This window comes from Carassius gibelio, chromosome B13 (genome assembly GCF_023724105.1).
Source record: "Carassius gibelio isolate Cgi1373 ecotype wild population from Czech Republic chromosome B13, carGib1.2-hapl.c, whole genome shotgun sequence".
Taxonomy (NCBI): domain Eukaryota; kingdom Metazoa; phylum Chordata; class Actinopteri; order Cypriniformes; family Cyprinidae; genus Carassius; species Carassius gibelio.
The window spans coordinates 14,176,424-14,188,995 of record NC_068408.1 but is presented as its reverse complement, the minus strand read 5'-3'; the positions used below and the strand labels follow the sequence as shown (position 1 = coordinate 14,188,995).

The 12,572-nt window shown below is 35.9% G+C and overlaps 1 protein-coding gene across 2 annotated transcripts in view; it reads right to left on the bottom strand.

Moving 5' to 3' along the window:
- Positions 1-12,572, bottom strand: part of si:dkey-192p21.6 (uncharacterized protein LOC565246 homolog) — a 45,406-nt gene that overhangs the window by 3,932 nt on the left and 28,902 nt on the right. The window contains exons 11-17 of one of the 2 annotated variants that reach the window (XM_052573448.1): positions 12,020-12,132; positions 11,667-11,788; positions 8,983-9,106; positions 8,513-8,599; positions 6,989-7,066; positions 2,227-2,297; positions 526-638 (exon numbers count right to left, since the gene is read on the bottom strand). In XM_052573448.1, coding sequence (XP_052429408.1) covers positions 526-638; positions 2,227-2,297; positions 6,989-7,066; positions 8,513-8,599; positions 8,983-9,106; positions 11,667-11,788; positions 12,020-12,132 — 708 coding nt within the window. The remainder of the gene's footprint in view (positions 1-525; positions 639-2,226; positions 2,298-6,988; positions 7,067-8,512; positions 8,600-8,982; positions 9,107-11,666; positions 11,789-12,019; positions 12,133-12,572) is intronic. The other variant, XM_052573449.1, reaches the window with a different exon arrangement.

The window sequence follows — 12,572 nt, the reverse complement described above, 5'->3', positions numbered from 1 at the left end:
ATGGGTGCCATTAGAGCATGAATCTTAACACCTAATAAAAACATCACAATAATCCACAAGAAACTCCAGTGCATCAATCTACATCTTGTGAAGTGAAATTCCATTTGCTTGTAAGAAACAAAACCATCATTTAGAAAATTTTATAATCCATAATAACGCCTCCCCCTGTTGTCCTCTCATATCAGAATCCACCGACATATTTGTATAGAACTGCTTTGGACTGTTTCCACTTGCATATTTCTCTGATGCAGACTAGATGACTTCTTCATTGGAGAAGTATGTTAACTGATGGACTGAAGTTGTGTGGGTTACTTGTGGATTATTGTGATGTTTTTATCAGTTGTTTGGACTTATTCTGACGGCACCCATTCACTGCACAGGATTCTTTTGTGAGCGAGTAATGCAATACTAAATTCTGAACAAAGAAACAAACTCATGCACGATTGGATGGTCCGTGGGTAAGTAAATTTTTAGCAAATTTTTTTTTTTGGCAAACTATTGCTTTAAATAAGTGTATTCTCATACCAGGATAGATGAAAGGTTGTCCGCCCCACCATTCCTTAATGTCTACAACAAAATACATCAGACCCAGCAACACAAAGGACATGCAGCCCATGCAAGTAACAAATGACAGGGACCTGAAAAAGACAGCAGATCTGAACCATTGATAAGACAGCAATGGAAAACATATAGTGCAGACACATTTAAGACATATCAGTTCACAAAAATATTAAAAATGACCCTTTGAGGTGCACTTTGCTTTGCCAAACATTTCTTGTAACAAAGAGGACAACACAGTGCAGAACTAAATAATGGATGGACATATATAGTAGTTTCTGAACTTAGAGTAAGCCAATAAGAGACATAAGCATCCAAAGTGAAGGCTTGGCACCTGCTCAGTACAACTATGTCAATAAGTCATGTGCCTCTGTGTTCCTAAGTGCCAGGATGCTCAATGGAATTTTATCTAATGTAAAATGGCTGCGTCCCAGAGCATAGTTTATGTCAGCTGAAGTTGAGCCAAAAAAATAAATAAAAAAATAAAGATATTGGCTGGGAGTTAATTACTTTTAGGGATACAGACAGACATACTCAGGGGCTCGATAAGCTGGCGTGATGAACTGTCCATAGAAATTCAAGCAGGTGTGTCTGTGTCTGTACTCAAACAAGTACACAGAATGCTTACAGCAAAGGAAAGATGAGCTCAAATTTAATGTAAAAACCTTTACACAGGTCTCATAAAAAATCCCAGTTTAAATATTCTCAAAACAGTGTTGTTAGTGTAAACTACAACCATTGAATTTGTTAAAATTAAATTAAATTAAAACGATGAAATGAAATGATCTAAAATATTAAATAAAATCTTTAAATCAAACTTTCTAAAAATAAAAAAATTTGAAATAAAATTTTATAAAAATGATGTGAACTGAAATAAAATTCATTTGAAGTACTAAAACTGAAAAAATAAATAAATAGAAATATAAAGACAAGAGAAATACTAAAAATAACATAAAACTAAAATAATAACAAATAAATATAGTATAAAATAAAAGCACGTAAAATTACAGAAACTCAAACTAAAATTTAAACCAAAAAAATCTTATAATATTATTCAAATGCAATATATTATACAGTGTAGTATAAAATAGCATAAATAATATCAAAATGTATTTTATTAATTATTTTTAATTATATATGTTTTAATTGTTCCCCATAACTCACATTTTTTTATTTAATTTTTTATGCTTAAAGCGGAAACCTCACAAATCCTTTTTGTTGTTTTTTTCTTCTTTTTTTTTGCATGTAGAGATGAACAATCGTATGATTGTCTACTGAACATTTCCGTTACATGCCATTATTTATTCTGAGGTGTTAGATGACAAATGATTTAATGTGCACCGTTCTGAAGATGTAGGGCTGACCTCATCCTGCTCAATTTCACAAAGCCGGATGAGATAAGCCAGAGTTCGGCAAGATATATGGTTGGGAAAATAAAACTGCTCACTCTCTCTTGGCTGTAAAGAAGAGTGATCTAGTTGAACAGTGGATGTATCACCCGCCGCGACTCACTCCTGTGCCAGTGGGGGTGATTATTTACAGGACGTTCTGTCGTTAAAGGTAAGTAAACGTGTGTTTTAGCAGCCTCTGATTTGTGCCTGCTGGAGTCTCATCCCTTTTTTTGTGGATGGAGAAGTAGCTGGATTTAGAGGGTCAAGAAGCACTTACCAAAGGTTTTTATTGACAGGTATAAATCCTTCGTCTCTTGTGCACTTAGAAAGGATGGCAGCAGAGATTCCCTGAGGATCAGAATAAAACAGATTTCAAATCAATGCAGACCTGTAAAGCAAGCACTATCAGACAACCCAAATGCAGCCCCGCTATAAAGAATCAAGCAGATTAGCTGACGCTCCCGGGAGGTGAAACCCCTCCAACTAACACACGCAACACACATCCATCTCCTCATGCCTTACGCAAAAAATCTCTTCTCAAGCGTTACATTTCTACATTGCAATATTTATTATTTTTTTTTTTTATTAACACACTAGGTAACTGGGTACAAAATTAGCTCATCAAGATCTCCATACTTTCCCAGTTTATTGATTACATTAGGAATTGCAAACATTTTTTTGTATTTCAAGTTTTCTTAAATATGTTTAAAAATGCAAATGGGGCATTATCTAATTCAATATCCACAAATTTACATACATTTCCAAAACAGAAATCTCTAGATAAAGCCAGGTTCAAAACACTTGTTTTTATTTTGCTGACATATTAGTCTCTTTTTATCACTCAATAAATCTGAAAATTCTGTTTAAACGACCAAAATTATCATCTATTTATAAAACAATATAAAATCGGTCAAATGATATTTGAACAGACCCCTTTGTAAAAACCTACCAAATACAGATAGGAATAAAACCGCACATTTTAGAGTATATAAGTGCTACTCAAGTAGGGATTTCTGGCTCAATGCATGGGGAAAAACTCATTTTGAGAAAGCAGCCAAATATATGTATTATTGTAAATGAAATCTACATACAATAGAAACTGTGCAGTAAACACTTAAAATGTATTTTGGATGTTTGTCCCACTAGACTAAAACAACACGTTATGAAAAGCCAAATAGCCCCAAATTTCAAAACTGACCATGAAAAACAGTGTTTGACTGCAGTGTCTTGCCTTAAAAGCATAATATCCAAAAAAAGTTAGAGTATCACTGCTAAATCAGGCTCATTTAAAGGAATATTGTGCTTTTGTGAGGATAGTGAGTTCAGCATCCAAACCTGCTTGTTAGGAGGATATCCATCATTTGTATAGATGACAGAATCAATGGTGTGGAAATAGCCTGGCTGGCTCTAGATTGAGTCTCCAGGCTATGCAGGCAGGATGTGGGACAATCATTGCTATGTGGGGCAATCGCTCAATTTCAATCTCAAACTGCGGAGTTGTGATCGTTGAACTTTAATTAACTCAGGGTCCTTGTTTATTGGCACGGTGAAGCACAAATAGCTTCAAATCATCCCACAATCTGACAAAGGACCCATGCAAACAATGACAAGACAACCCCTCTCCCTCTAGACGTGCACCGTTTTATGACTGTTGATGTGGTGGGAGGTAATTTTTGTTTAACCAGGGTAACGTGTGTGAAGAGCACATCAACAGCACAATAGGCTGTTGGAGATGTGCTGCTTAAAACATTTTCAGACCTCAGAGCTCTCCAGAGATGTCAATGATAATTGATTGTTTGCTTGTGCTATGAGATGCGCAGTGTTTATTGCGAAGCATGAAGCCTGTAACGGTCTTGTTGGTTTGCTTTAATCTGTAGTTATATGCTTTGTGGTCCAATCCACAATCTATATTTTCTTTGACGTCAATTTAGGGATGAAGCATTGGGGGAAAGTTGAGAGGGAAGGAATAAAATGTATCAACAGACGCTTTACAGCATATACAAACAAAGAATCTTTCCCCTTGCTATCTTCGAAAAACATGATCACTTATCACTAAATCTGAATTATTTTTTTTTTATTTAAATATGATGCAAGTCCTATATTATACCTAAACTATCTTTGTGTTGCACAAGTGTGTGAACAGCAGTGGCATAATTTTTTGCTGTTGGCTAGTTTATTTTATCATGCTGTGCCTCTAGGTAAAGTGAAATAGATCTCTGTTCATTTATTTCAGCACCCCGAGCAGTGTGGCCCCATAATGCTGGCCAATATGATTCAACATACAGCTATAATGGCCCAATTTGTCATAGGGCTTGGGAATAATGAAATTTAAAATACTGGGATCAGGCATCTGCGTACTGTGGGTCTGGGTTCAAAAAAAGCACACTCAAAATGCTTTACTGTGAGAAGAAGAGGAGAATTGTTACTAGGGTACATACTAAATAAATATATCTAAAACAATATATAAATATCTATGTATATAAATATCCTTCAAGTATAATACGTAAATACAAAATAATTTAACAACAGGGTAAGAAAAAGGTAAAAACCTAAATATAAAAAAGTAAAACGTTTTTTTTTTTCACTTTATTTTTTAAATTATTTTAGTTTTAAGCATAAACCTCACTAAATGTTGTTAGATTTATAGTAACTGATGTTTTTTTGTTCCCATTTCACTGCACTACTTTTCCATTGTTTTCCTATGTAAAATGCACCATTTCACTCACACCTCACTTTTTTAAGAACAAGCTGTTCTATAAAGCAGCACTCATCAAAATAAGTAAAAAAAAAAAAAAATGCTTCTCAAGACCTTGCATTTGTAGCTATTCCACAAGTATAAGGCTACATAGTAAATGACTAGACTATAAAAATGTATATAAAACATAAAAAATTTGTGCAGGTAACCTGCTTGAAAACAGTGATTTTAATTTAAAATCACTGTTTTCAAGCAGGTTACCCAAACATTCCATTTGTCTCTCATTGGTCGGATAAACAGATAGCCCCACCCCAACTTAACGCCATTGGATGAATGTTGCTGTTGTTGGGCAGGTCAAACAAACAAAGCAATGTTTTGAAAGTGCAAAAGTGTTTTCTGAAAAAGTCGACCTACCAATGGCTTACTGATAGTTTCTCTACATTTTAAGCTTAGATAAGTATTCAGACATCAAATAATTACACACCTTAAGAAAAAACAAAGGCGCTCTGAAAAAGGAAGCAATAAAGTATAAGGGAAATATATCTTGGCACAAGTGAGAGATCCTTTGAGAACGGGACATTGTGTCAGCTTTCTGGAGAAGCTGAGGGTAATTTGTCTGTCATAATTTAATGAATCGGTCTCATAAAACAGATGTCATATGAAAAGGACATTTAGAAAAATGTGCGCACTCATATAAATGGCCCAACTTCAAATCTTTAATCCTTAATATATAAAAACAAATGAGATACAAGCTTTGCTAAGCCGCAACATTCTTGCTCATATTAATAACAAGCTGTGTGAGAATGACCGTAAGAGAAAGCATTGCTGAGAAATGCAGGTCATTTGCCCCGTCATCCACAGCTTTATGTCCAGGGTTTGCCAGACAAAACCCCTCCATCAGCACCTGTTGTCTCTAGAGAGGGCATTCCAGCAGCTCTGCCTCCAGAAGTCCAAAACAAAACACAGAGGCAAGGTCTTTCATGGAAGAGAAGCTTACAAACTCCCTTTCTGTGTAGATCCTGTGATCAACATATGCTGCATTGTGCAGAAACATGATTCTCGCTTAATAACCTTGAATAAATGACTACACAGTTCACTTTAGATGAAACACACCATATAACTTGAGCTTGCTTAACTCGTCATGCTCATTAAAACTGACAAAGACCAAAAAATACAGAGTGGGAATGCAAAGAGGGTTGATTCACCCCACATGATGCAATAAAAAAGCCTTTCTGCAAGCGAAGGACAGCAGTAAGTGAACTGTGCTGTCCCTGGAAAACAATTGTAGTAGCACATGACCATTCCCTCTGAGACAGGGGTTTAAACATCCTCATGCACTTCCCACCCAGACCAGCTTCTGCTCCTTTTGTCTGTGGGACCACCCAAACGGAGCACTTAACCCGCAAATCTGCCAGCCGTCTACTATTGTCATCTCAATCTAAGATTGAATCACTTTTTTGTTTCATAAACTCAAATCTCATCGCCCACCTGTAGCTCAGAGGTCACAGACTGGTTAAACGCTCATGTTCTGTAATTACTGTTTGATTTTACATGCTTGGGGTCCCAGAGACATCAAAGCTGTATGGGTAAAAATAATTAATAAAAAAAATAAAAAAAATGTTTCAGTAAAGTTTCAGTAAATTTGCATTAAATTGATCAAAAGTGACAGTAAAGACATTTATAATAATAAATTATAATGTTATATAAACATATTTCAATTTCAAACAAATAGTGTTCTTTTGAACTTTCTATTCATATTTCTATTCTAATTCTGATGGGAAAAATATTGAGTAACACATAAATATTAAATAACTGTATTCAGTTGTAATAAGAACAAACAACAAGTCTTTGTTAACATAAGATGCTTCTTTCAAAAAAAAGGTAAGGTAATAATGCTTTAACATTACATTCAGGACATCTAAAGCATTTCAAGTAGAAACATGATTCTTTAAAGTATGTTAAGTTATTAAACATGGTATAAAACATGCAAAATAATAGTTACATTAAACCTTTTTTCTGTCATGCATGACAGAAAGAACCAGTGGAAATTAATATGCAATAATAGTGGTAAAGCTCCAGATTCAAAAACCACCAGACATCCGTGAACTCAACAACCAATCCGGTTCAGTCCCAGGAGAGGTGTGATAGCAATCTCTGCCTTGGAATTCATTCAGTGCATATATACACATATCATATGACGCCTACCTATTTCATAAACTGTCTGCAACTACAAGCAATATAACATTTGTACATGCAAGGCGTTGCTCTATTGTGCAGTTCTTGCTGTTGAAATCAGGTTTTTTTTTTGTTACTTTTTTTCTTATACATGTGTGTTTGCACATACCAGGATGAGGGCCCAAATCAGGAATCGAGCCAGGATACTTTTATTCTTCTTACGAAAAAACAGAAAAATCTTTCCAGCCTGTGGACATAAAGATTATTTCCAGTGTTAGACTAAATACCTAAATGTTTGACCATTTTCATTACAGAATGATGCGTATTAAGCCTGCACTTTCGGCCAAATAGATAATATGCCTCTAAGTAAACTAAATTAATTAACAGCAAATAGACTGCAGGATAATAAAGCTTATCATACGTCATACTGATATCATGTTCGGACTGAGAGAGAGGATGTGAGCAGTGGTTTTGGCCCTGAAAAAGAGCTCAAGTTTCAACGCTCCCTGCTCAGCCATGCGCGGCTGTGATGTTGGCCGTGCTCACTGATTAATTCGGTGATGACGAATGAGCCTCAGCTGAGGACGCTGGAGCGGACGGACACAGACGGAGAGGCCGACACCTGCCGTCTTCTCAAAGACATGTTGATTGACGGGCTTGGCGCTAACTGTTTTTTGCCTCCGCCCACAGGGATTTCAGCAATGCAACTGAATTTGCACATCTAGTTCTCACCGGTCACCCGGGCACTGTCACCATCAAAGGGTGAGAAACTTTTCTGACCTTTGCCAGAGACGCACACATCTGTCCACAGCAGCAAGGACTACTGAGACAGAACAGCTGCTTGTCTAAGAGAGCTGCCAGCAAATCCAATCCAATATTATAGATCTGTCATTGTTCGGTGAACTAAAAGTGAAATTAGTCAATGAGACAAGAAGAGAACATGTTGAAAAGTCAATGATCTATAGTCTGTGAAATACACGGTTTGGGCTTTGGATTTGTTTTAGGCTTTCTCTCTCATTTGTCACTGGATTGCTTTTGTGGAATTGTCTTTGGTGCATGTCCTTTAAAAAGCAAAAAATTATTTTGTTTATTTATTTGTTTGTCAGTTAATTAATTCATTTTTAGTTTGTCTTATTTATCCAGTTAGTTCTGATTCTTTAATATGACTGGATTCCAAGAGTGCAGATTTTTGGATTGCATTGCTTTAGAACTATTCTGCACAATTCATCAAAACAACAAAATAAGTGTGCATATTGTACATGAAATGTAGATAACTTGTATAGATGAATTTATTGTTTATAGAACTATTGATGTTAACAGCAATATTTGTGACCCTGGACCTTAATTAGTATGTATTAGCATGGGTATATTTGTAGCAATAGCCAAAAATACATTGTATGACTCAAAATGATCGATTTTTAGCAAAGGTCATGTTCCATGAAGATATTTTGTATCTTCCTACAGTAAATATATTAAAACTTAGTTTATTATACAATATGCATTGATAAGGATTTCATTTGGACAGCCTTAAAGGCTTTTTTTTTCAGATTCCAGAAACCATCAATGGAAAGCTTATTTATTCAGCTTTCAGATTATATATAAATATAAATTTATCAAAATGGACCCTTGACTGGTTTTGTGGTCTGATGTCACGTTTTATAGATATTGCTTAAATAGTGTTATCTTCAATTACCTGCATGCCAAAGAATCCCATGACTATGGAATTAATTGTACCCAGAACACCCTCTGGGTCGAAAGGCTCGGTTGTACGATACAAGACCTACAGAAACAGAAAAGAAAAATGTTCTGTAATGCAATCCATACAATGCCAATATAAATGCCATTTTAATCATTATAACTATAGCTGTGATTTCACTTAGTGTGAATGTGCAATCAGAGAGGCCATTACTGCAAATAATCCTCTGCGTGAAGCTTATTATTGACTTTCATTATGACTTGTCATTAACTAAGTCAATAAATGGACATATTGATTTGCAAAACTATGGAGTGATACAAGCGATAAGGTTGCCAGGGGCATTGGTCAAATATGCATTTTTGCTCTTATTATTCAAAACAAAGCCAACTGATCAATCAGAATCAAATATTCAGTGTCAGATATTTACTGCATTGAACTGGTTAAAGATGACCGTAAATGATTCACACCTTGCATGTTGGATACCAGAAGATGTTGTCCCCAAATAACCACCTGTCAATATACGCGGCTACTCCTCCTGTGCAGTTGGGGTGTAAACCATCATCTCCAATACCACCAGCTCCTAAATAACCACTAGCAGAGGAAACAATGTAATATTCACTACCTTTCAAATAAAAAGTTTGGGGTTGTTACGATGTATAAAATGTTTTTGAAAGAAATCTCTTATGCTCTCCGAGGCTGCATTTGTTTGATCGAAAATACAGTAAAACAGTTATATTGTGAAATATTATTATAATATTTAAAAAAAACTGTTTTAATATACTTTAAAATGTAATTTATTCCCATGATGGCAAAGCAGAATTTTCTTTAGTGTCACATGATCCTTTGGAAACCATTTTAATATGCTGATATTAAGCATGGTATTTTTTTTCAAGATTCTTTAATGAATAGAAAGCTAAAAAAAGCATTAATTTTAAATACAATTGTCTTGCAACAATATAAAAGTCTTAAAGGGGGGGTGAAATGCTATTTCATGCATACTGAGTTTTTTACACTGTTAAAGAGTTGGATTCCCATGCTAAACATGGACAAAGTTTCAAAAATTAAGTTGTACATTTGAAGGAGTATTTCTGTTCCAAAAATACTACTTCCGGTTTGTCACAAGTTTCGGAAAGTTTTTTTCGAGTATGGCTCTGTGTGACGTTAGATGGAGCGGAATTTCCTTATATGGGTCCTGACGCACTTCTGCCGGAAGAGCGCGCACTCCCGTATAGCAGAGCACTGAGAGAACAACAGACTTCACTGATCAGAGCGAGAGCGTCGCGAAATGTCACAAAAGGAGTGTGTTTTTGGTTGCCAGGGCAAGACAACCCTGCACAGATTACCAAAAGAGAAACAGCATTAAGGGACCAGTGGATGGAGTTTATTTTTACAGAGCATCAACGGAGTTGTGCAAGTGTTTGTGTTTGTTCCCTGCATTTCGAAGATGCTTGTTTTACAAACAAGGTCCAGTTTGACGCCGGATTTGCACATCGTTTATTTCTTAAGGATGATGCAATCCCAACGAAAAAGGGTCACGATCGTGTGTTGGAACCGCAGGCGGTGAGTAAAACTGCTTCAAATATCTCTATGTTATTAACTTAGCTATCGGCGTGTAAGCTCATCAAGTAAACAACATGCGATGTTGTCATCAAACTGCACTTTCCACATGTACAGCTTAAAAAAAGAAAAAAGACGACAAAGTGGAACTTAGTCATTTTCCAAAACTGCTAAGCAAATATATACAGTTTCAGTACATACCACATAGAGAATGATTGCTGATGCTGCTCTTGTTCAATTTCAGCCTCTGGATCTGATTCTGGATCATAAATATACGCTGAATCTGACTGTTAGCCATGGTTTGTTTTGGTTGGTTTTGTCCTCCTGGTGTCACAGCTTCCAGACGAACTCAACTCAAAAGCTTACTCGCGCTCGTGATTCTTTAGCTCCGCCCACACGTCACGCCTCCAGCCACTCGTGTTTTTACGGGAAAAATCGGTAAAGACTATCTTTCTCTTATGAATATAATAAAACTAAAGACTTTTTGGAGTTATGAAGGATGCAGTACTACTCTACAGGTACTCAAGATTAACAGGATATTGAGTAAAAACGAGCATTTCACCCCCCCCTTTAATGTCACATCTGATCAATTTAATCCATCCTTGCTGAATAAAATTAACTTTAATTCTTAATTTATTTTTACTGACCCCTTTACTGATTTGAAGGGTAATGTATGAGTTCCTTGTCATTCAAATGAATATATTATAGAAACAATGCATTATTCAGTTTATTTTTGATAGCCCTATTGAAAGCACACATTGTTCCAAAACAGCTTTGCAAAGAAACAGCCAAAGGCGACAGTGACAAGAAAAACATTTATAGAAAAGTCTTTGGTTTAATTATTTAGAAGGAAGTGTGTTTGTTGATGGCAAAATGTGAAGTTGCTTTGTGTTGCAACACAAGGACAATGACTGCAAGGTCAAGATGTTTTTATTCAAGCAGAGTTATCAGCACTCTGCATGTGATCGTCAATGTCATTATGGGTCAGACACATTGAAAAGAAATCTTGAAGGAGAGGAGACGGAGGACGTAAATGGAAGGTTGAGCGGATACGAGGAGAAAAAGGAGAGAGGCAGAGAAAGGAAGATGAATCCTTTCTCCCTGCCTCCTTTTAGTGCACATGACAGACTGAGATTGGCTAATTATCCCCTCTGAAGCGGCCGCCAAACACTCATAAATCACAGATCTCATAAGAGCCACACAACACGGGCTTGTACGGCACGCACCCTCATGCATTCACCAACTCACAAACACAACGCCAAACAAATGATCATATTGCAATGAATATATATGTGCATTCGTGATGTAAATGCACAACATTACCGCCATCCCGCATATATTCTCGGCGACGCACTTGTGTAATAAAGCCAACATATATGTCACCCAAGGAATTAGCTTGATGTATGAATGACATTATTATTATGTTAATAAAGGGATGAACTACAGTTAAATCAGGCTTGACAGACACATAACACATTAATTATTGAATGCACAGGATTTATATTAGATATTATTGTGTTTGTTTTGTTGAGTGTGATAGTTAATCTTCTTCACAAATGTGTACGCTCAAAGCCTGACGCTAATATGAACTCACGTGGGGCAGTTTGGAACAGGCAGTAAGAAAGTGAGACACAGCCACATGGTCTCCAGCAACACAATGAAGATCCACTCAGGCCAGTATAAAACCAAATCTTGAATGGGGTTCCACCAGTTATGCTGAGGAGAACATGAAGAAAGCAATCAGGGTAAGTAATCACTCAGTCTTGCGTGTATATATTATAAGACTCAATAGTAATACGTTATCCAAAAACAATGATTTGACATATTGACAAACATATTGACATCATCTTACTGTAACCTCTAGCGATTAATCATTATTTCAGAACAAGTGTTTTCCTGTACAGTTGTTTGATCGGAGAGAAATGTGAGCTATGGAGTTTAACCCACCTCCCTCAAGGGGATCTCTCTGTGGGGAGAGAAAGTCTGCATCAGTGCCAGGACAAAATAGGTAAAACCCAAACGCTGGAGCACTCCGGGTATCCGTAGCCAGGACAAGGATACTAACGCAGTTATGTACACACACAAATAAAAAACATACGATTACTATTAGAGACTACTGATCTTACAGTAAGACTTTTTCTATGAAACCAGTGCAGGCTAATCCATTTTCTTTCATAAAATAAATGATCTAAAAATACACTATATTGTAGGATAATAGCATGCATATAAAATTTCTAATATATCACTTTTACACTTATATACTTTAAAGTTAACATGAATAAGAAACTACTTAAACTGATATATAAACAGCTCAAGTGTATCCATATAACTATACAACCTAACAGATTTTTTTAAAAGAAGTTCTATTGATCAAAGAATCCTGAAAAATACCAGTTTCCACAAAAATATTAAGCAGAACAACATTTTTCAACATTGATCACTATAAATATATATAAACCATAGAACCACTACTTTTAATATACAGCAACCAGTAGCAAGA